Source organism: Lacerta agilis, chromosome 8, assembly GCF_009819535.1.
Source record: "Lacerta agilis isolate rLacAgi1 chromosome 8, rLacAgi1.pri, whole genome shotgun sequence".
NCBI lineage: Eukaryota > Metazoa > Chordata > Lepidosauria > Squamata > Lacertidae > Lacerta > Lacerta agilis.
This window is the reverse complement of record NC_046319.1, coordinates 75,566,692-75,591,474: the sequence shown is the minus strand read 5'-3', so window position 1 is coordinate 75,591,474 and position 24,783 is coordinate 75,566,692. Positions and strand designations below refer to the sequence as shown.

The 24,783-nt window shown below is 43.3% G+C and overlaps 1 protein-coding gene across 2 annotated transcripts; it reads left to right on the top strand.

The window, feature by feature from the left end:
• The first annotated feature begins 6,086 nt into the window (after nucleotides 1-6,086).
• LOC117051738 (galectin-4-like) lies at nucleotides 6,087-24,045 on the top strand. 2 transcript variants are annotated; one of them, XM_033158375.1, is made up of 11 exons: nucleotides 6,087-6,213; nucleotides 7,211-7,299; nucleotides 11,218-11,413; nucleotides 13,397-13,516; nucleotides 14,806-14,856; nucleotides 17,856-17,903; nucleotides 18,960-18,983; nucleotides 19,149-19,178; nucleotides 20,325-20,413; nucleotides 22,498-22,663; nucleotides 23,557-24,045. In XM_033158375.1, exons 1-11 carry the CDS (start codon nucleotides 6,187-6,189, stop codon nucleotides 23,698-23,700), a joined length of 984 nt encoding a protein of 327 aa, XP_033014266.1. In that variant the 5' UTR covers nucleotides 6,087-6,186; the 3' UTR covers nucleotides 23,701-24,045. The 2 variants fall into 2 exon arrangements, with proteins under 2 accessions (XP_033014266.1, XP_033014267.1); XM_033158376.1 differs by lacking the exon at nucleotides 18,960-18,983.
• The last annotated feature ends 738 nt before the right edge of the window (nucleotides 24,046-24,783 follow it).

Sequence of the window (24,783 nt, the reverse complement as noted above, 5' to 3'; positions counted from 1 at the left end):
CTCGAACTGACACTTTCCATCATTTGGGTGCCAAGTTTTATTTATTCATTTATTTATTTATTGCATGTATATCCCACCTTTTTTCTCTGAGGAACTCAAGGTGGCGAACACTGGTTCTCCCCCTCCTCGTTTAATCCCCAGAACAACCCTGCGAGGTAGGTTAGGCTGAGAGGCAGTGACTGGCCCAAAGGACATCCAGTGAGCTTCATGACCAAGGGGGTGGGGATTCAAACCCTGGTCTCCAACCACTACTCCACACTGGCTCTTATAAGTAAAAGATTTACTTATTTGCAAAGGCATTTTCATTGTATTATGTGTGTGTGTTCTTATTGTTTAAACTGGCTTTCAGTGGTTTGTATTTTTGTTTTATGTGACTGCGTTCTGTATTTTGCACCCCACCCTGGCATCCGCTGAGCTAAAGGACGGCATATAAATATTCCTCATAAGCAAATAATTTATTGAATAGAACTGTTAATCACTGAGGTGCCACAAGCATAGCTGTCAAGTTTCGGATTTGAAAATAAGGGATCAGCAGTCTCACCTATCCCAGTGACAGTCAGATGTCAGTGGTGGGCGGAGCCAGAAGCAAAAGTGGGCAAAGCAGCAATGTAAACTCCAAGCGGGCTCGGAGCGGAGCAAAGAGGTGGGCAGCCATGTGCTCCGCGCGATGGAGCCCCATCGCCTTCTTGTCTGATCCCATCAAAACAGGACAGGAAGCAGCAGCTGCTCAAAGGCAGCCAGGCTCCACCCACCAGCTAACCCTATAGGCTGGCTGAGGGGCTCGGCGGCAACGGACAGGGGCTGATGCAGGGGGAGGAATACACCCCCCTGTAAGCACGGGAAACGGCTCCCACTTGCTTTGAGGGCTGAGGCTTTTCTCTCCAAGTAGGCGAGGTCTTCCCACCCAGTCCCTGGCCAGCAGGGGAGGAGCTGCTTCCATTAAAAATGGGAAATTTAAGGGAAATAAAAAATAAGGGAGAGCAGTGGGAAACTGCTTGAAATAAGGGAGAATCCTGGGGAAAACGGGATACTTGACCGCACTGCACAAGGACCCTTGATGGGTTTTTGTTGTTGTTGTTGTTGCAACAGATGAATGGAGTTGCCTCTCTGGAATTCATCCCAAAAGTAGCTTGTGACAGAGATTTAGTCGCTCATCTATGAACATAAGCCACTTACACTTCTAGCAGTCAGCCCAAGTCATTGTGAGCACTTTTAATGCTGCAACGAGTACTTTCCCCCAGGCAACCAGAATATGATAGATATTTATGACAAACACTTGTTTTAGAGCCATGACTGTTAAAGTGGTATTAGTGCTTTACATTTACAGTGTGGATGCGATCCAAGCCAGCTTCTGGGTACAGGCAGCAGATGGTTTGGATGAGGAAAGATCTTGGACTGCCCAGATAACCAACAGAAAAGGAGGAGCCTGGTCCCTAATGAGTATTTCCTGTGCACAGAGTAAGATCTGCTCAGTCACCCACTGCCAAATGATTATTGCCAGGTAGGCTGTCATTAACTATAGCAGGCATGTCCAACAGGTAGATCGTGATCTACCGGTAGATCGCTGGACGTCTGTGGTAGATCACCAGTAGATCAGTGGCTCCCCCCAAAGAAGCTAAAAAACTTTGGCTCCCCTAAAAAATATCTCAATGTCTTTGCCCTGCACCCCTAAAATGACCTGAACCACCAAAAACAGGGCTTTCCTCCCTAAAAAAAGCTCAACGTCGCTTTCCTCTTCCCTAAAGAAGCTCAACAACTTTTACGTGAACCCCCCAAAACAGGGCTTTCCTTCCTAAAAAAAAGCTCAACAACTTTGACCTGAACCAGGTAGATCACTGCCAGTTTTTAACTCTGTGAGTAGATCACAGTCTCTTGGAAGTTGGCCACCCCTGAACTATAGCATAGGCAGGCTGCATACACACTAACCTGTTTGGAGCACAAAAATATAGTTCATCTCAATCCGGAACTGTTCATGCTCATCTTCAACATGCTGCTTTCAATCAAAATTGATTCTAGATCCTGTCATGCACAAGGGTGGGGTGTGATTAGTTGAAACACATTATAAACCCCTCCCCTTGTGATGGGATTATCCACTCCTCTTCCCCCCTGCACATGGCCCAGGTGAATGATGGAGGAAGCGGTGACTGCAATCTTGGTTATTAGTCCACCCACAATGGAATTAGGGCAGGTGTGGCTACACCCCCCTCCTCAATTGCTGGAGCCATCTACAAACGGACACACTTTCCTACTCTACAATTGTATGATTATATGGCACTGCAGGGTAATGCAGAACCAACCTGCTCTGTTTTCGGAATGAAACCAGTTTCTCAATAAGTGGTTTAAAGCGGGGCAAGGAGAAATGCAACACATCTAGATTGTGTGTGGACTATGCAGAAAACGCAACTAATTACAGCAGAACAGAATGTTTCTCAGAGCACATTAAGGCCAAACCCTAATAAATACATGCAGTGCTATTTTTCTAGAAAAAAAGGTGCCGGAACTCACTGTGAACACCTCCCTTGTTCTCTTACAAGGGCAATGGCATCCACCTGAGAGGTGCCAGAAAAAAATGCCCTGCACACATGCATTTGTTTCATTCAGCAGACAGGACCTGCCTGCTCATGAGGAGGAATTTCTGGCTGCCAACTTGGGGGAACTGGGCCAGCTGGTTCTGAAGAAGGTTCAGATGCTTGGGGCAGGGCTTTGATTTGCAGTTTGGACCGGGGAATGAAGTGGACCAGGCCAAGAGAGAGAAAAAAAAGATTTAGAGGATCCCCAGTGTGCCAGTGAGAAAGCAAATTGGATTGTGGAGTTTTGTCTTGAAGCAGCTGCAGAGACCGATCCACAACTGGGGTGGCTCCAAAATGATTAAACCTGTGATATTTCCTGAAGTATCTGCTTAATCTGCAGGAACGGAGAACTCTGTGAGAATCTCAAGACAAAAGCAACATGTTGTTTTGTTCAGTCGTTCAGTCGTGTCCGACTCTTCGTGACCCCATGGACCAGAGCACGCCAGGCACGCCTATCCTTCACTGCCTCCCGCAGTTTGGCCAAACTCATGTTAGTCGCTTCAAGAACACTGTCCAACCATCTCATCCTCTGTCGTCCCCTTCTCCTTGTGCCCTCCATCTTTCCCAACATCAGGGTCTTTTCCAGGGAGTCTTCTCTTCTCATGAGGTGGCCAAAGTACTGGAGCCTCAACTTCAGGATCTGTCCTTCCAGTGAGCACTCAGGGCCGATTTCCTTGAGAATGGATAGGTTTGATCTTCTTGCCGTCCATGGGACTCTCAAGAGTCTCCTCCAGCACCATAATTCAAAAGCATCAATTCTTCGGTGATCAGCCTTCTTGGTGGTCCAGCTCTCACTTCCGTACATTACTACTGGGAAAACCATAGCTTTAACTATACGGACCATTGTCGGCAACATAGGCCACTGCCTAATGTGGGGGCAGGGGTTGTGTTTGTATTTTTTTTTTGGGGGGGGAGGCTGTTTACTTTTGCTACAGGGATCCTTCCTGCAAGTTTTAGCAATGGTTTTAAAATGCTGTTGATCTGTGCTTTTTGCAGATTAAGTGGTGAGAACTGTTTAATGGTTTTAAGAACATGGTGTGTGTGTGTGTGTTTGTGTTTGAAAGTCACCTTGTGCTGCAGTCGCCCAAGGGAAAAAGAAATAATTGTGATGATTGTTCTGGTAACTGTGTGTTTGTTTGAAAGTCGTGTGTGCTACAAGGGCACAAAAAAGGGAAAGAATGAACAAAGGCCTTTGGGTGATACAGCTCTACAACTGAGGCTTACATCCTGACTTAAAACAAAATAATAATAATAAAAAATTCTATCCAGTAGCACCTTAGAGACCAACTTAGTTTGTTCTTGGTATGAGCTTTTGTATCTGAAGAAGTATGCATGCACACGAAAGCTCATACCAAGAACAAACTTAGTTGGTCTCTAAGGTGCTACTGGAAGGATTTTTTTTTATTTTATATTTTGTTCAGTTTTTATGTGTTTGCAGGAAATTGCCTGGTGAAGGAACCGTCAAGGAGAACAAAGGAAGGGAATAGGCAGAGTCATTAATCAAACAAAGACAAGGGAGAGAAGCTACCAGCAAAGCTAAAACTGTGTGCCAGGCAGCCAGTAGATGGGTTGAGTCTTGCACTGTGCTCTGGGTAGTTAGCAAAAGAATTAGGCAGAGGGTTGGGGGCGGCGAGTTTCAGGATTGGAGTTGGCCTGCTGTAAGTGGGAGGAAAAATAGTTGCATTTTGTAAATGTTTTGTGAGCTGGAGAAAGCGGAGTCAGAGCACAATGCAGGCTAGCAGTTTGAATCCAACGTTGCACCCATGGCAGAAACAGGACCTGCTTGGGGTGTAAAGTTCTGAATTCTTCCACCATAGGCTCAGGTTGTATATATGTGTAAATAAACCATATGTCATAAAGACACCACAACAGTTGACACTGTGCCTCATTTCTGAAGGAAACACATACCTCGGATAAGCGCCTGGACCCCTGGAATCCCACACTGCTTGGAGGTTGGAGTGGCTTGTAACAGTATGTTTTAACATTTTGATTCTTATTATTATTCTTATTATTGTTAAGTGCTTCCTCTGCCCCAGCTGCAACAAAACACGACTCTCCTGCATCCCTCTCTACAGCCAGAGTAGGCACTGTAACCTTCCAACACTTTGACAAAAACAACATAGGCCACTGCCTAATGTGGGGGCGGGGCGTCGTGACGTCACATTGTGATGCCACGACAAAGTGCGCCTGCGCGACATTTCGCGCAGGTGCACTCCATCGGCAGGCTGCTGCCGCTTCCGCAGCCCCCTTTTGAGCCGCAAAGCAAAAAGGCGGCTCGTGAGGCTGCTGAGTGCTATCGGGCCGTATGCAGCTGCTCCCGGGGTGACGGAGTGAGTGACGGCACGTGGAGAGTGGCGGGAGGGGCTGCCGCTTGTCACCCCCATGCGTCGCCGTTCGCTCCGTCGCCCCGGGAGCAGCAGCGCTGCACAGACAGGGTGCCGGGTGGCGGGGCTCCCCTTGGGGAATGGCGGGAGGGGCTGCCGCTTGTCACCCCCCTCCCCTGGCATCCGGGGCATACTGCCCCCACCGCCCCCTAGCGACGCCCCTGCTTTGAGGTTCTTTGTAGTAAGCATTCTAGAAACTGATGAATATATAGTGCAAAATAAAATATACAGCTGTTGTTACTCCTTTTTTCTAGGGATTTGCAGGCTAAAAAACTGGACTTTACAGATTCTTAATGTTTGCCTGACAAATTGCTGTCTGCACACCTCGAGCTGAAAACAGTCATCCGTTAGAAGAGGCAAATTTTACCACGCTGTTATAATCAGCTGTGAGCATGTGGTAACTTCTGTCTCACACAGGCGTTTGGATGGGCAAATCTGTCAATTTTGATTTCTCTCAGTCTCTCACATTTCCAGTCAGACATTTCCACATCAGTTTGTGACTTAAAAAAAAAAAGTCATCATGAATATTCGTCCACATCTTAGTGCTTAGTCCGAATACACACCTTCCCCCCCTATGCAAAATATACATATTTTTACAAACCAGTTTCCCCTAATAGAATGCATTTTGTATGTTATTGTCCCTATGACGAGCATTTTATGTGCACCTTTACACCAGTACTGTACATGCATTTTTTTTTAGCACATTACTTGGCTGGTGAACTGCATTGCAAAATTCAGAGAAGTTCAAATCTCTAAGGATGGCTGTGTTTCAGATCATGTATTGACTCAAAAAGTACAAAGTTCACCTTCAAATACAAACAACAGAATTCTACACACACCCAATCCCTAAACAGAACTTTCTCATATGAGCTAGCACATACTGCTTCTGTAGTTTCGGTGCAGAGTGCTTTAATGGCTGCAGAAGAGGCAAGAATTCAAAAGATAACCCTTCTCTCCTCCCCTTGCTGCATCTTCATGTTGTAAAAAAAAAATGTATCGTGCCAGAAAAATAAGCGGCAACCAGTGTTGTTGGAGCAGGTTCATTGCTATCTCTTGGGTCCCTGATAATAGCTTCATTCCCATGTGATATAAGAGGAAACAGAGGCCAGCTTTGTACCCCGCCTACTTTATTGAGGAAACGAAACTTAATTCTGCTTTAGCAAGCTTTTGCTTTTCCTTCAGAAGGGCATAGAAAGAGAAGGACCAGGTGCTGAGATCCAGAAAGCTCCAAGATGGCTTTGCAGCCTATTTTAAACCCGGTGAGTGTGGAGAGAGTGTGTAAGAGGGGAAAGCTTGATAAGGTGGTGGTCAGGAAGGCTGCACAGGCATATTCTCAGAGGTTGTGTCTCTCCTAAGGATGAACTAGCCGGGAGATCTGACTAGCCCCTTCCCTGTCTCCTTGCAGCAAGCTTTATGTGTGCATCCTTACAGCTAGGATTGAGCTGCTGCAAGGATAACTGAGTTACAGGAAAACCCCAGAGAAAATGCAGCTCAGAAGCGGATAAGGCTTTTCTTGGCAGGGAGATAAGTAACGGAGAAAGCTCAGCTCCCCAATTGCTCTGGATTCCTCCGGACTGACACTGTTTTGTGGGAGAGATTCAAGTGCGTGCCTGAACTTTAGGTTTGCACAATTAAAGTGGACTGAAGGGCTCCTTTACCCTAGTGCAATAAATCTGCTTAGCAAAGAAGAGCCCTTTTCGTGGTTTGGAAAGTGGTATGGAAATGCATTGAAACGTATGCGGTGGACGAAGTAGCAGCGAGAAGACGTGTAAGCTTCCATCCTGCAAGCAGATTGGGATAGATGTTCATTGTAGTATAAACAAATTGGAACAAATGCTCAGTAAAAACCAGACATTGCCTAAGCTTTGTGTTAGCTCTGTGGAAGTGTATCAGGATAAATGCTCAAACGTTACATCAACCAAAAGGCATGGTAAGAGAAAAGCAAGGCAAAATTTAAAGTGGTTCCGACTCTTTGCTGCCTTCCAGTCAATGCAATCTAAGTTGCCCCATAGGTCCCTCACTCCTTGCGCACTACCAAATTTGAGTCAAATCTTTGCCCAGTGTCCCCACCACCAAGTTTGGGGCCTTAAGCTAAAAATGTGTATTTTAAAAACAGGACTTTTAAGACCATTTCCATTGTTTATCACACCAATGATATTCAGAGATATATAACGCCTGGGGAGATTATACTTGAGTTTGGGGAATAGGGACCAAGCCGATGATCACCCTTTTCTTTTCTTTTTTTCTGCCCCACAGAGCGTTCCCTTTACTGGCCCCATTTTTGGGGGTCTGACTGAGGGGAAGATGATTGTAATCCAAGGGCAAGTCCGGGTTTCTGTGAAAAGGTTTGTCCTGCTTCCACTTGGCTCCTTGTGCCCTTTTGATAATTATCCCGCCTCATCAATACCTTCCCCTCACATTTGATTCTCTGTTTCTACAGTCTTTCCGACTCCTTCCTCTTCACTGATTTTCCCCTGCTCTCCCAAATTCCAGAGAGTGCCTCACATTTTGCATTTAATGTGACGTTGCTCTGTCAGGAACAGCCCTAGCATTGGGCAGAGTAAGTTGGTTGCCTCAGGCGGCTGAAATTTTGGGAGTCGTCAAGACAAGGCATTCAATCATCTCTTATTTACTTTTATATTTATTGAGATTTTTACTTTACATTTATTGAGATGTGAGATTTCCTGCCTCAGGCGCCGTAATAACTTCCCCAGCCCTGGGTAGCTTTCATGTTGACATTAGAGGAGGTGTCATTTGCATTGTGCCTCAGGGGACAAAATATATTTGTGTGAACAAGGAATCAGGAGAAACAACAACAACATGGGCAATATTTACCTTTTGGAATAGTTTCCAGAACGATTAAGCCACAACTCCATCCAGCCTGTACTATCGTTATTTTTAGCTGTTCACCACAAGTGAATAAACTGCTTCTGCAGTGGACTTCACTGCCCATACAGATGTGGTCTACCCCCTAAATTTGAGGATTTTACATCAAGCCCTACCCTGTTACCCAGTATTCTTGATTTTAAGAATATCTGTAGAAATACTATAATTTACCAGTATTTAGCCACAAACGGGGATGGTTCAGGGTACTAATGCCCAGGCAAGAACATGTAGTGTTCCCCACAAGGGACCCACATTTTCCTCCCCCTGAAAGTGTGGTGCAGTTTTCAATCTACCCCTCTCCTTTAGCTAGGGTGGTCACTTAGATGTCACCCCAAATAAGAGGGGACAGATTTGCCCAAAATGTGCAGAAATCTTGGGTTGTATCTAATGCTAGTCCTCCTCAGAGTTAGACTCATTAAAGCTAACGGACAAGGCTAATGTAGGTTCACTATTTTAAGTGGGTCTCCTCTGAGTATAACTAAGTTAGAGAAATCTGTGTACCATAATTTTATTTCATTTTTAAAAAATCAATACATCTGCTCTCATTATCGTGGTGAAAACAAAATAAAAAATAAAAAAATCCTTCCAGTAGCACCTTAGAGGACAACTAAGTTTGTTCTTGGTATGAGCTTTCGTGTGCACGCACACTTCTGAAGAACCCAGAAGAAGTGTGCATGCACAAGAAAGCTCATACCAAGAACAAACTTAGTTGGTCTCTAAGGTGCTACTGGAAGGATTTTTTATTTTTTATTTTGTTTTGACTATGGCAGACCAACACGGCTACCTGCCTGTAACTGGAACTATAGTGGTGAAGACTGTGAGCAGGTGAGCTGTGTGCCTACCTGCTCCCAGGTGCTCATTGCTGATGGGCCCCTGCAAGGTCTCCTTACTGGATTGATTAATTCATTAAACTTATTAGTAACAACACACACACACACACACACACACACACGTAACCCAGACAATTTACAACAATAAATAGGTAACACATACATTAAAACCAGCATAAATCAAAACAGAAAAAGCTAAAACATTAGTATTTTTAAAAGGCATGACTAAAGCATTATTCTAATGTTTTAGGCCACAGGTAATTCAAAGCCAAAGTCTGGTGAGAAGAAATGTTTTTTGCCTGGTGCCTAAAGGTAAGTAATGATGGCACCAGGTGAGCCTCCCTGAGGAGAGCATTCCACAAATGGGGAGCCATTTGTTTAAAAAGGCTTTTAAACAGGGTTTAGATCAGAAATCCCTTCAAACAGAGGGCTATCTGTTAAGTCGTGGGTGGACACAGCAGACGACACAGTGATTTCCAAACAGCTCTTGTTTATTCTCAGGCTGGAACAGAACTGAACTGAAGGCCTCAGCAGCCTGCTTATATAGAACTCAGATACAAAGCAACAGTAACAACTTTCCGCCTGTTAACCAATCCCTGAACGTCACTTTACAATCCTTCTTTTGCATATGCGGACCTGAGTGAAAACTGCAGCAGAATGAACTATATACACACACCCCTAGTGGCCCAGGGTGAGAACTTCAATACATAACACTATCTTCTGTAAAGGAGGGCATACTACCTGCTGGAAGAGCAGCAGGATTAAGGATTTAGGGCTCATTCCAGTGAACACTTCAAAATACCCATAGGCCACCTTGTTTGGTGCTGGTTTTGTATATAGCATAGCTCATGGTACTTGACAATAATTTGTGTGGAGAAATTATATCCCTTTGACAGTAAGGGATTTCATTTTTTTTAAAGAAGCAACAATTTACCAGCACCCTGGGTGCTGTTCTTATACAGACACGTGAGGTAAATTACCACAAAACCGCCTGAAGAACATTCCATGGCTGCCAATATGGCAGCTTCCCCACCTCCACCTTTGCCCATTACTGGTGGTAAATTGGGAGAGGGGATGCTGCCATAAGCAACCATAGAATGGTCTTCATGTGTTTTGTGGTAATTTGCCTCACACAACTGGCTTTCAAGCAACTGGTAAAGTTATTACTTTATTTTAAAGAAGAATCATTCAAAAAAGCCTTTCTTGTATGAAGGGAGATACTGATCTGAGGGTGCCGTTGAGAGGCTTGTTTTGCAGCATTATATAATGAAATTGTTGTTGGGTTTTTGTTTTTTGTTTTTTAAAACAAGGTTTTATGACTTCAATCTAAAGAAGGAGGAAACTAGTTCCTGGTACCAAAGAGGACTTTGTTTCTTGAATAGCACCCTGTCACACAACGAGCCGCTTTTGAAATTGCAGGAACTCTCAGAAATGGTTTATGTCATGAGGTGGCTTGGGGAGAAGATCTGTTAAAAAGGCAGAAACCACATTAAGCTTCCCCATCTCTTTAAGTGCGTCAAAAGTAGCTATTTGCAGATCCCAGCATAAATGGCTATTTTAAAATTTATTCTTTTATTTTAATATTGTGAGCCATGTTGAGGGTCTGCACTAGGCCAAAGGAAACTTCACACAAACAAACAAACAAAGGTGGACAGGACCAAAAGTGGTTAGGGTCCCTGTACCTATAGAATATGGAACTTTTCTCACCCAAGCATGAGAAATCACACAATTTATGCACAGTTATTAAAACAAAGCCCTGTAATTCATTTTGCATGTGGCTGTATATATTGTTATTCACTCAGAATGGTAAGGGTGGCTTGAAGTGGCATAATTTTTTTTGGGGGGGGCAAATATTTGGTTTTCTGAACATACAAATAACAAACATTATCCTAAAACAGAAGCATGTTACTCCCGTGTGAAGTCCAGTAGATTAATTTAAAGAGTCTCTCCATGGGTTGATGGAGGAATTATCGTGTGACTAGCTCTGTTAACATATGAAATGAAACGTGACTCAACTAAATCAATTTGCCAAATGTTTGCATACCATCTTGATAATGTTAATCCTAGAGTAGTTTTACCAGTACTTATCAGCCGCCGAGCCGCCACCTTTAAAAATGTAAGGAACACCAGGATTTTGATTATCAAATATGGACAACAATGCTAGTTGAACTCTTTTGCCAGTCTCTTAAAAAATTTTTTTTAGTCCACCGTACGTTTAAAGCGCCCTCAAAGAACCTCCTGGGAACTGTAGTTTGTTATGGGTGCTGGGAATTCTAGGTCCTCGAGGGGTAAACTACAGTTCCCAATGTTCTTGGGGGAGGGGAGAGGACTGTGTTTTAAAGGGATGGTGTGTACACTGCGTAAAGCTCATTAACAACACAATCTTTTATGCACCTTCATGGCTCCTGCTCTCTCCGAATCACCCCTTTCCCCTACTCTCCATTTCAACTCTTCAGTTCTTTCCCTGCAGGTGTGGTCATGGTCAGCCAGCCCACCTGCCCATCTCTTCTCACTGAGCTTCAGCCCAACCATCCCCTCACATTTCAGATTCTCGGTCAATCTAGTGTGCGGCAACGGCAACATCGCCTTCCACTTCAACCCCCGTTTCGACGAAGGCAGAGTCGTCGTGTGCAACACTCAGCAACATGGCCGCTGGGGAGCTGAGGAGCGGGCCTACAACATGCCTTTCCAGCCAAATATTTATTTTGAGATGATCATCAATGTCAAGAGCCACTGCTATCAGGTGAGGAGGCTGGAGAAGCTGCTCCGGCTCGCTGTCTACCATGCAGCCCCTTCGTGCCTCGCAGGGGGAGGACTTGATAATTTGCAAGTGCAAGATTTATCTCCAGCATAGACTCTGACTTGGCCAGTGTGGTGTAGTGGTTAAGAGTGGTAGACTCGTAATCTGGTGAACCGGGTTTGCTTCTCTGCTCCTCCACATGCAGCTGCTGGGTGACCTTGGGCTAGTCACACTTCTTTGAAGTCTCTCAGCCCCACTCACCTCACAGAGTATTTGTTGTGGGGGAGGAAGGGAAAGGAGATTGTTAGCCGCATTGAGACTCCTTCGGGTAGTGATAAAACGGGATATTAAATCCAAACTCTTCTTCTTCTTCTTATGTTTAGGCCGGCAGAAGATTGGCCCCATAGCGGTGCAGCAATAGAGCTGCTAGCACATTTGCAAAGCTAAGCAGGGTCGGATATGGTTTCATATAGGATGGGGGGGGGGGCTCGTGTTGCAATTCTTGCTTTGCATGGGGTTGGAGTACATGACCCTCGGAGCCCCTTCCAATTCTAAAGTTCTATGATTCTATAAGAGAAGATGGAGATATGCTTCCTCATTCCTTCCCCTCCTGCTGCATTCCTGTTAGAGATACGGCTTGGCTGAAAAGAACAATTTGGCAGGGGATGATGATAGTGAAGAAGAAATATATAAAGGCTGTATAAGAGCTGTGCAGGCTGGCGCGATGTTGCAATGAATTCTCACGAGGACTTAAAACAGAAATGAACAGATCGATATGGAAATTGTGGAGAAATGAACTTAGGACTGGGAGAATTAGAAACCTGCAGAAACTTGAATGGACTTATCTGCCCATCCCTAACCACAGTAAGCGTGTAGCTGGGAAGTGAAGTGTTTAGGGGGTTCTGTGCATACTTTCACGCTGAAGGGTGTGGCGCTTGTACGAGTGCGGGCACAGCCTTCCATTTCAGGAGGGCCAGGCTTCTGAAAATACAGAAGAAATGCTTCATATGTGAGTTCTGCTGAATGGGTTTCCTCACAAGTCCCCTTTGTTTGATAGCTGCTACCACCTAGTGGGTGAAGTAGAACAAGGGTAGAATTCTAATCCAAGAAGAAGGTAGACTGCTACAGATCATATGAGACGTCCAGTACAATGCACCAAACTGTGTCTCCCTGTGGGCTGTCATTCAGCTTTAAGCAGCTAGGCCAAGAGAGAACCCAAACAAACATAGGACATCAATCGATCCAAGGCATTATGGAGATTGCTGTAGTCTGTATAATCATGTATGGGGGTGTATTTATGTTCATAATAATTTTATTCAAACAACCTTTAAGAAATAAACTTGACAGTGAATTTTCTAAATGTTTCTATTATTAAATACTGAAACCACGAGGAGGGGGACCATGTGTGCACCACCAAAAAAGGAGACACAGATTTGCATAACGTTTGCACCTGCCATTTTGCTATGATTTGAATGGAAATATAATCCATTTTGTCATAGTGGGGAGGGCAGGGGCAGTGTGTCACCCAAGGCGAAACGGGAATGTGCTGCACTGCCATGCTACACCTCTTCCTCCTCCTTCTCCTGGGTTGCTCGGTGGTGCCCATGAAGTGGCGGCAGCATCGGTGGGTTCTGGCGAGATTTGGCAAAATGTCACAAAATCTTGCCTCGTCTCAAAGGAACTCGCCTAACCAGTTCCTCAACCTCTCCCAAACTCATAACAATAAAGTTAAATGCTGAGAGTTACTAATATCCAGTTGTAGTTCTACACAGAGTAGACAACTGAAATTAATGGACATGATAGTCAGTTTAGTTCCATTAATTTCAGTGAGTCTACTCTGATTATAATCTAGTTCAACTCACTGACTCCAACACCTTAACTAGGTTGTCCCTCCAAATTCCACCCCCAGATTAGGACCCCACAAACCATAAATTCTGCCTCTTGTTTCCCAAGAACTCACCTCACCTCCTCCTTACATTATTCTAGGTATCCGTCAATGGCAACCACTTCTTGGAGTACAGACATCGCCTTCCCTTCCACGAGGTCCAGACATTGCAGATCAGTGGAGATGTCTCTTTGAACTGCATCAGCTTTGCTGGCACTAATGTGAGTTGCACAGTTTCACCTCTTACACCTCCCCCAATTTCAGCTTACCATGGTGGATCATGTACCTTGTAATGTGGGTAGCAGCCATTTGCAAATCAAAGGAGAACACTTAGAAATGTGTCAGTCTAATTTTAAAATGAGGTGCTGGCAACTGGTGAGATAAGGAGTTGGAAGAGACAAAACATTTGTGGTTGCAGTTCTCATCATGCGAGCTTGAACACTAGAAACAAGATGCAGTGAATTTGTATGAACAACTTACCATTCTTGGGGAGCAATCCTGGGGAGGGATGCTCCAGACCTCCCTCTATGCCAGAGAGGGTGGTTTGCAGACAGACTCTTCTTCCTCGTGGTGGCAGAAAACTTAAGTGCCATCGGTGCTGTGCTCTGCCATTGCTGCACTAGCAGTAGCAAGACCAATAGTGAACTGTGTTGGAGCATGCCAAGTCTGTCAGAGGAGGCTGTGGGTGCACAGGATTCCAAGCCCCCTTGTGACCCCAAATACCCCTTCAGCTGCATTGCCTGGCAGCATAAGCTTTGGGGACTTGGCAGAATTCGACAGAATGCCACACCCACACCCACACCCAGTGTCCCATTAGAATTGTTCTGTAAGTTATTTTTTGAAACGTACTTGCTGTGCATCTTTGCCAGTTCTTGAAGTTTATTTCACAGCACCCTCACTGAAACACAGATATTCGAAACAGAAGATTTTGCTTTATATCACAAGGTGATCAGCAGGGTTAAGATTCTTCTTGATTAGCCGTTGCCTGATACATGAAGCACAAGAAAGTAGGCAGCAGGCAGACCTCTCAGAGAAGGCATTCCATAAATAAGGTACCACCACCACCAATAATGCTAAGTTTCAAATCTCCAAACACAGCAGCATATCAGGTAAGAGAACTGTGAGAGGCATCTCTGAGGATTCTGCCAGAAGTCTCATGGACCTGTTACCCAAGACTCTGCCAGTTGGAGTGAGCAGAATGGGCCAAGCTGGATAAGTGATCTGACTTAGTACAAAGTGGCTTTGTGTGCTCATACTTAATCTTAAGAGGGCATGAGAAATGCAAACTTGCTTCGGAACAAATAAAAAAAGAAAAATTATTGCTTTGGAAGCCAATCATGCTATTTACTCATTCATATATTTACTAATGGATGTATCACTTTAAAGTGGTAGTTGATTGCTTTTGGATCAAATTGGGAAAAGAGACAGTGTCAGAGGGGCAAGTTGTGTTGTTGTTGTTGTTGTTTTAAAAATAGTTCTTATTTCCAAATGTATTTTTATTGTGTTTCAGCCTCCACCCCCATACACCCCTCCTGCTTACAATGTTGTGACAGCCACCACAGTAAGTAGAAGCCCTTAGTTTGTTTGCATCTCTTTGCTTTGCAAATCCAGTAAAGGGGAGGGGGTGCTGGTGGGGATTGATTAGTACTGGTTATTTATGTAGCAGTTTCAACATACAAAGTGCTTTACTACATTCACCTTCATAACTCCCTGCAAGGTAGGCAACTAGTTTTCCCATTTTTTTGGGTTGGAATGGAGAAATAAGTGACTTACTCAAGGCCACCCCCTGAAGACCTAGCCACATGGCTGTTTTCAGCACATGGTGCACTGGGGGAAAATAGCTGAGAATCCTGTTTGTGTTCACATTGAACCTTTACCTCCCTAATTCTTGGAAGCCAATCTCAGAATCACTGTTATAAGAGCCTTCTAGACTAGGAGGGGGGAACCTCTGCCCCCCCCCAGATATTGCTGAACTACAACTCCCAAGCAAATATGGCCAGAAATTATGGAAGTTATATTTCAGCAACATCTGGAGGACCAAAGGTTCCCCACACCTGTTGCGCAGATCATCTGGGCCAACCTTCTCCACTGTTCAGCACTAAGGCATTCCTAGAACAAGGCTGTCTAACGTCAACTTGCAGACCTCCAATAAGCGTGAGTCCTATGACCCCATATACGTAACCAGTGGTCTCATACACTGCGTTGCTTGGAAATTCTCAGAAACAAACAAACAAACAAAAAATCAGTTCAGTTTTGAAAGCAGTAGTTTAATATATTTTTTATATAAATTTTTTATTGATTTTCCACAATAAACAACAATTACACAAATACATAATACAAACACAATTAAAAAACACAACACATACATTAAAAAGAAAAAATAAAAAAAATAAAAAAGAAAGGAAACTTATACATACCTAACACACGAACACTGGAACAATGTATGCTTATTGATTAATTCTAATTTTGAATCTTATATGGGGACTTCCCCCGTTCTCTCTTCTGTGTTCAGTACTAATTTACTTTAGTAACTTTGTAACTATTTTCATTCAACATTATTCTTAATACAAATTCAAATAATAACTCATAATAATAATAACTAACTTATCTCATATATCTTGCTTACATTAAAAACAAAAAGTATAAACATTCTCTAAACATTACTTCTAGTTTACTATTTTTATCTATCTTCTTATAACTAAAGCCACTTATATTCACTGATTCTGCTTCAAATATCTAATTTTTCATGATTTTTTAAATAGTCCTTAAATTTCTTCCAATCTTCTTGCACCTTTTCTTCCCTCTGGTCTCGGAGTTTCGCGGTCAGTTCAGCGAGTTCCATAAAGTCCATTAACTTCATCTGCCATTCTTCTACTGTCTTGAAAGCAGTAGTTTAAATCAGTTCAGTCTTGAAAGGCTCAAAATGACATCTAACTATATCCAAACAGACAAAAACCTGTGTCTTGATCTCAGGAAACATCATGCAAAATTTTGCTACACTATCTTAAGAGGTGTATTTCCCCTCTTCGAGAGCCAGTGTGGTGTAGTGGTTAAGAGCGGTAGACTCGTAATCTGGGGAACCGGGTTCACGTCTCCGCTCCTCCACATGCAGCTGCTGGGTGACCTTGGGCTAGTCACACTTCTCTGAAGTCTCTCAGCCCCACTCACCTCACAGAGTGTTTGTTGTGGGGGAGGAAGGGAAAGGAGAATGTTAGCCGCTTTGAGACTCCTTCGTGTCGGAATACGTTGCACGGATCCGCCATAGGATCCACATTTATTTATTTTGTTTAATGAAGTTTTCGGGAACTACTTTTGGTATTACTACGCGCGAAAGCGAAAGTAAGAATGAATAGTTTGGTTCACCAATGAGATTAATCCGCCTTTATTTTGTAGTTCCGGTCATGTTCAAAGTTATTAATGAGCGTTAAACTTGCTTCCCGCCTTTTTGGAGGGCAGCAACAGTGATTTTATTGGTTGAGGCATTGATCATGATGTCACGTTTGTTCCTAAATAAAAGGCTGAGGCTCCCCGCTTGGGCAAGTTCATTCACGTTTTGCTTTAGTTGGGTTTTAGTTGAAGTCAAGTTTAGTTTAAGGGTATTGGGAGCGGGCTGGATGGGTTGGATGGGTTTTGCCTTTAGTTAGAGTTAGATCGCGGAAGATCATTCGGTTTAGCTTTAGTTAGGTTTCTTTTAGGTTTAGTCTAGGGCTAGCCTTGCGGAAGATATTTCGGTTTTAGTTTATTTAGTTAGCCTCGCGGAAGATTGGGCGCGCAGGGACTTTGAGCTTAGGAGAACTTAACTTAGGGGACGAGCCTACGCGGGTTCTGCCAAAGCCACTAAAGATACAACCGGTGTCTGTCTTTCTTTGGGGCAAAAGGGGAGTAAAAGGTTTAAGGTAAAATTTTTAATTTTCCTTGAGTTAATCTACCTATTCAGATTCAGGGTATCTTCTATTTCTCGAGGCAATATTTTGGTTAGAAGGCAACTAAGAACTCATGCACCTTCGGAGTCATTACCCGGCTTACTCAGTTTCCTTCGGATTGTGAGACTTGGCCGGCACCCGTGCTCAAAAGCACGCGGAACGCTGGCCGCTTTCCCCGCTACTGGTACCTCGTGCATGAGCAGTCCAAGTTTGTGCACGAGGAGCTCCAGCACCCAAACCCCGACACCTTCGGGTAGTGATAAAGCGGGATATCAAATCCAAACTCTTCTTCTTCTTCTTCTTCTTCTTCTTCTTCTTCTTCTTCTTCTTCTTCTTTGTGACAGCTTTCCAGATATTTGAGCAGTGTTATCATATCCCCCCTCAGTCCTCAAGGTTAAACATACCAATGGAGTGCGCCTCCGGGGCTGAAGTCAAATGGCTGCATTAGCAGCACTAAAGTGACCTTCGCCTGTAATAGTAATAATAATAGTAATATTAATATTATTATTATTGTTATTATTATTAATAATAATAATGCTGAAACTGCATCCCAGAGCTAACAGAGTCAAAACGCTAACTATCCTTCTATCAGTGCAAAAGTTAATGCTCTCTTAATGATTTATCTCTTTCTTTTCAGGTTGGTGGTATGTTTGCTCAGCCGAACTTTGTGCAGCCATCTTTTTCTGTGAGTGGCTTTGTGGAAACTTCACAGGTCCTATAAACTACTGGGCTAAAGGATGGGAGGCCTAAGGCACAACCTGGCACCCTGATCCACTCACAAATGGTGACTTGTTGTGCTTGCCGCACAACAACAGAATCCTGTTGGCAAATTGAAAGGCACAAAGCTCAGTGAAAGCAGGGCATAGCTCCATGAGAGAGATGCATGCTTTCCAGGCAGAAGGTTCCACAGGTTGCGATCCTATACTCAGTTACCTGGCTGGGAATAAGCCCTGTTGAAATCTGTGGGACTTTCTTCTTCTTCCATTTTTTTAAAAAAATCAATGTATATACAACATGAAAAACAGCTGTAGGGAAATATTAGAAAAAGAACAGAAAAGCAAACCAAGCACATGGTAGCCACGTGCTTTAATCCACTTTGATTGTGCAAACCTAAATTTCCTGGTATGCGTTTTAAATCCTACCTGCAAAATAATGAGAGTGTGGAAGAGTTTTGTTCCCTCCCACTGAGCTATGTATAGATCCACCCACTGGCAAGTCAGGATTGCAGAGAGGAAGTGAAGATTAGGGGAAGAATTGGGTTAAGAATTAGGGTGAGAGCTGGAGAATGCATAGATTCCAGAGTGATTATTTTCCCTTTCTTTCTTAGTATGGATTTTGATATTTCATCCAGGGCCCTTGCAAAGAAAACATTTAAAATTATATTAAGGGGGGATTTACTGTACTTAAATTGACTAATCAAAAAGCAAGACTCGGTGCTTTTTTTCTGGGGGGGACGCATACCCCTAAACATTTTGTGAATATAAGTTTGGCCTCACTAAGGGGCAGTATTTCAATATGAATAGGAAAATGAGAGTACCCCTAAACATTTTTTTTAGAAAAAAAAAGCACTGGCAAGACTAGTCAGTGAAACATTCTATCTAGTTAGTGGACAACTCTGGAGACATTTGATTGCTCCACCTATTCACTGTATTCAACAATTGTTCCCTGAAACAAAAAAAAATTAAAGCAAACAATAGTTCTACGTAAATTAAATGATTGCTTTTCTTTTCATTCTTTGCAGACAAGGAAGAAGAAGACTGCCCAGGTGTGTGGGTTAAAATCTGGGGCGATATTGTAGTCTACCTAGTTTAGATAAGGCAGGACTGCAGGGGTTCGTTCTAGACTGAATTTTGATGCTTTTCAGTTCTGCAATACAGTATTATTATTGCAAGGCCTTTCACTTTTTCTCTGTTTCTTCATCTTTTCTCAGGGTAACAGTGGAATAACTTTGTCCAATCCTGTGAGTATATTGGAGTTCTGTTTTCTATGCCTCTTGGTTCTCCATCATAGATAAATTTAGGAAATTTCTGTTCTTTTTTGACATAGATTAAAGATGGTAAGCTGGCAGCCTATAGGCCCCAAATATAATTTACAACACACCCACCTATCGGATGCAGCTCTTTTTGGCTATATGAAGTGTTCTTGTGGCATTCCCCCCCCCATAAGCTCCTGAATCTGTCCACTCTTGGGAGACAGGACGCTTAGTCAAGACTGATTGGTCTGATCTTGTACAGTAAGGTTACCAGACGTCCCCGTTTCCCAGGGACAGTCCCCGGATTTACAAATCAGCCCCCATACAAAATCCATTGAAGTTGAAAAGTGTCCCTGGATTCATTGAAAAAATCTGGTAACCTTATTGTACAGGCATCAGGCCAAGTCTAGACATAGGTTGCATAGTTAGATTAGGGAAAGCTGAGTTAGAGGCAGCGAAGCAGGCAGGAGTCAAAGAGGGTCTGGGCAAGGGACAGGGAAAGAAAAGGCTCTGCAAGCAAGTTCAAGAGGCAACCAAGGTGCAGATATAATCAAGAGATTTGATCTGCGTGCCAGCAGCTTCTCCCCTTAAGACATAAGCTATGGCAAGTTAAAGAGATCCCATAGCACTACAAAGAAGATGTGTATATTCTATCAGAAAAGACAAGGAAAATAGAAATAATGAAGTTTGATATTTGCATATACAGTATATTGGCACAAAGGCAAGGATGCAACCAAAAACTAAGAAACTAGTCCATTTTATGGTGTTTAGAGGCGCCTCAAAATCAGAGGCACTAAACTGTGCCTTGCTTCTCCCTGCTTCATTAGGGGTTGGAGGGTAGAGATAAAGTGTGGGAAGGTTCTAGCAGTTCAAGATGTACTTGCATTTTAGGGCTAAGGAAGAGTGATTACAGCTGACTTAATTGTGTCCTTTCGTTGCAACCAGCCTACCCAATTTCAGCCTCTGATATAGAAATGGTTCAAGATCCACTGCTGTAGGCCGACCTGTCCTGACTTCTGAATGCAGGAACATTCTCCAGCTTCCTGGGTGGCTGCAGCTTCTGGGAGTCTTAGTTCTGCTTTGTCTTCTTGCTTCTCTTGATGAAGGACTGAATCCCTGTTGTTATTTTTCTAGGCTGTCCCATTCCACATTGCCATCCCAGGGAATTTCACTCAGTTCCGCAAGATTACAATTGTGGGGAATGTGCCTTTTCACTCAAACAGGTGCGTTTGCAGAGAGGGCACCAACTTCCTACATTCAGTTATCATATAAAGTTGAAGCCAATCGGAAAGTATCTGTCAAATTATATCTGCGGGTTCCAGAGATACAGCCAATCTAATCCACTTCCCTATCACATTTGAATCTTATTTTGCTGCCTTCTTATTAAGTTTGCCTTTGCTGTGTGTGGTTTTTCCCAAATATTTCTTTCTTTCAGAGTAATTTTCTTTCTCGATTGGCAGTGATGTTGTTTGGGAACGACGTGCAAGTGTCATGAAGGGTGGCTGATTTCATAACACATGCAGCAGAAGCTGAGCTTCTAGGTCAACCTGTGGCTCCTAGGTGCAGGTTTGCTTTTCTGCAAATGAGGACAATAACGAGAGCCAGTGTGGTGAGCACTGTGGTTTGGCTGGAGAGTTCAAATCCTCATTCAGCCATGAAGCTCACTGGAAGAGGTTGAGCCAGAGACTCATAGGGTTATTGTGAGGGTAAGGCAAAGTAATCTTCAAATATGCCACCCTGAGTACAGTGGTACCTCTGGTTACGAACTTAATTTGTTCCCGAGGTCCGTTCTGAAGCTGAAATCGTTCTTAACATGAGATGCACTTTCGCTAATGGGGGCCTCCCACTGCCGCCGGCACGCGACTGCCACTCGCATCCCAGGGGAAAGTTTGCAACTAGGGGCACCTACTTCCGGTTTGGCGGAGTTCATTACCCGAAGCATTCATAAGGAAGATGGTACGTAACCCGAGGTTCCACTGTATATTGGAAGAAAGGGATGGTACAAATCTGATCCAGGGCAGACTCAGGTCTAAAAAGATCATGGGCTTATCCAGACTTTCTGTTACATTGCGCTTTTCAGGCACAGATCTGGGATTTAAAGCTGTGTCTCAGAGTGATGTTGGTGGTTTTTTTTTTTTTATCCCAGTGCTTCTCCTGGGAAAATCCGCATTTTACTGCTGAATCAGAGCAAATAAAAAATCTGCAGAAAACCTGATTGCCGTAGTCAGGAGTAAAGCGCAGGTTTCCCTAGGGAAACCACCGGGACAAAAAAAGAAAACCTGCTTGGACACAAAGCTTTAAATCCCAGACCTGTGCCTAGAAATGTGGCATAAAAGGTCGTCTGGATGAGCCATGAGTGAAATAAATGCCAGATCAAGAAGTCTGGGCCAAACAGATGAAAGAGTGAATTATTTAAGATGGCTGTAGAGAAAGAAGCAGAGAAAGGCAGGCTCAAGAAGAATGTCTTATCAGGTAAGTACTCTCAAATACCCATTTGTTTTGTGTATTTCTCAAAGAAACAGCAGGTTGTCGATACAGTAGTCACTTACCCAGTCACTTGTGGCAAATAAAGGAGAGTCCTCAAGGCTATGGCAAGAACAAAAATGATCAAAATAAGTTTTTCTTTCTGGCCACATGCAACTAACAGATCTCAATGCATATTTAATCCCGGTGACTTCAATGCAGCCCACTCCAAGTTAAGTGTACAGAAGATGATAGCATTAGATATTTATACTGGGAGCAGCCAGGCTAGTGAACATTTTTAGTGGACAAGTAACTTTGGTAGATTTATTTGCAAAGCTGTGAAGAAGTTATTTATTCAACTCACCTCATCCTCCCCATTGTATAAGTTCTTGTAGGTTACATTTCCAGGTGTGTGTGAAATTGTATATAGTGGGGAACACCATCTAAAAAACCAAACTCTGCCAAGAATCTGCCAAACTCCATCACAATTGCTCCCTCCAAACCTCCTTTCTCAAACTCCCAACTCTCCGCAGCCCTCAAAGGTCTGTGCAAAGGCACCTGGATCACTAGCCATTTTCCTGCTCTTTTCATGTCATTTTTGCAGTTTTTCTGCTCTTCTTGGGCTGTTTTCCCCCTTTAAATTGATTTATCTATATCCCGGCAATGGGCATATATGCCATCGTGCATAAGTGGGGAAACTTCTGTATTGCTTCCACTCAATAGCTACATTAAATTGGCAAAGGATCAGGAAGACTTGGTTCTCTAAGATCTATGCTGGGTTAAAAGTCGTGTTGTATCATTTTGGAGACCCCAGGAATATGCATTGTCGCCTCCTTCCTCCCAGATTCCATGTGAACCTGAAAAACACAATGAGCGGCAACATCGCCCTGCACATCAACCCCCGACTGAAGGAGGGAGCAGTAGTCCGGAACACCTTCATCCACGGCAGTTGGGGCTCTGAGGAGAGGCACTTGCTTGCGATGCCTTTCTCCCCTGGCCAGGCCTTCCATGTAAGAAATATATTTGGGGAATGAGCATTTACACTGGTTTATATTTCAGATCTAGATATTTGTCAGAAGGCACGCTTCATCAACAATAACAACTTAGGTTGCAACGGTTACACAGAAGCTTCTGACATTCTGTGGCAGCTCTTATTTTCAACAGCTGATCTTGGAAAGACCCTTCCAACACTCTTCCTTGCCCCCTGCCCTTTTAACAGAGAGGAGCAGCTTTCTCTCTTGTTCAGAAACTGGCCGCTTCCTCCTGCTCTTCATCTGCAGGTGAAAACACATGAAGAGGGACCATGTGTACCTTTGGCCTGATCAAGGAAAGCAGTGTTTATATTCCTACAGCCATTTTACTGGCTTATACTTGCTTTTCCATATCAGACAATCAATTCCAGCATTCTGTCTCAAACAATGACTTTTAAGCAGCTAAGAAGAAGGGAGAGGTTGCCGCCTCACCAGATTAGCCTAATGGGGACCAAGGGGCTGGACTTTTCTCGGGACCAGAGGCCCAGGGCGCTATACTTTTACAAACTAGTGCTATACATCTGACAGGATTATTGGCACTCTCAACAAACTGCTTCCTTTTAGAAAATCATTAAACTGATACAAAATTAGGGTTCCCATACGTCCAGAATTTCCCAGACATAGCAAGGATTTGGCAGTCAGAAACAGTGTCTGGGTGGAAATCACTTAGATGTCTGTGAAAATCCGGGTGTATGACAACCCATGTCAGAAGTGATTCTGCAAACAAACAAACAAACAAACACCTCAACAACAGTATGGCAACCCTGATAAAATTGATATAATGGATAAAACCTGCTCCTTGCTTCTTGTTTTGTGTGGATTAGTATGGTTTGAAAACTCACAATAAAACATTTCTTACTTTCTACCACTAGATGGAGATCACCAACCTAAAGAATAACTACCAGGTGACTGTGAATGGAATTGTGATATTCAATTATACCCATCGAATCCCTTCAGGACAGGTGGACCACCTGGAAATAGCTGGGGATGTGACCCTCTCCTGTGTGCAGTACTGACGAGTCTCTGTTCTTCTTACACAACATGTTAAATAAACTATCTTGAAAGAGAAAAGCAAATGCATTTCTGTAGCGCCTTTTCCCTCCGTGGATCAGTGCTGCTTAAAACCATGTCAGGCATACCTGACCTGCAAGGCTAATGTTTACTATTATGGCTTCCCTACAAGGAACCCTGGGAATTATAGTCTGAAAGGATCACTTGCAGAAAAAAAATGTGGTAACCTTGTGGGATACCTGTGGGTAGGGAAGCCATGTTTGCGAAATCTGTTAAACCTTTTTTTCTGGTACTGATGCAAATATACAGGTGTTGAATAAAGCTGTTGAATGGAGATTTTACTAACTGGACAGCAGATAATTTTTTTTTTGTCTCAAATCCAGATAATCATATACTTCTTCCCTTGTACCCTTAATCATACTTTGCAGTTATGTAAATTATGTTCATATGCCTCCTTGATGAAAAATAAATCACAATGAAGATAAAGATGGAATGATACTTGAAACTGCAGCATTCATATTCTATATAGTTGTGCTATTTTTGTCTGAGCAGACTCCATAACCACCTGCAAAAGTATGAAGTAACGAAACAAGCTCACACAATTAACGCAAGGTGTAACACAACTCTCTCACTGAATTCCACAAATACTCAGCCTTCTGTATTCAGAAGATTGTGTTTTATAAAGACACAACTAATTTCAAACCAGTCCTGTTCCACCACCATCATCATGGATCACAAGCTTGTACAGGGCAAGTCTTTTAAAAGAGGCCCTGTGGAACATGTACTGTGTATCCACGGGGCCTCTTTTAAAGGACTTGCCCTGTACTAGTCACTAGCTAAATCACCTACATTAAATATGTTTGTAGGTGGGCAAGCTTTCCCTATCTTTCTCAGACTATTCACGTCACAAATGGACAGAGGTATTTGTGGACAGACAGACTAGATTTTTTCTTTACATAAAATGGAAGCTTTTAAGATGCTGGTGAGAGTATAAATATGGTAAGCATTAGCTTAAAAAATTCAATATAACTTGAAGTGCAACAAAAGATTTATCAAGAGCAGTTTAATTTTCTTTGACTTTACCATGC

Excerpts from the sequence above, each read along its gene's own strand:
- LOC117051738 (XM_033158375.1), top strand. The coding sequence starts at position 6,187 with ATGGCTTTGCAGCCTATTTTAAACCCG. Across the intron at positions 7,300-11,217 it reads GTCCGGGTTTCTGTGAAAAG|ATTCTCGGTCAATCTAGTGT; the intron begins GTTTGTCCTGCT and ends CTCACATTTCAG. Across the intron at positions 20,414-22,497 it reads GTGCCTTTTCACTCAAACAG|ATTCCATGTGAACCTGAAAA; the intron begins GTGCGTTTGCAG and ends CCTTCCTCCCAG.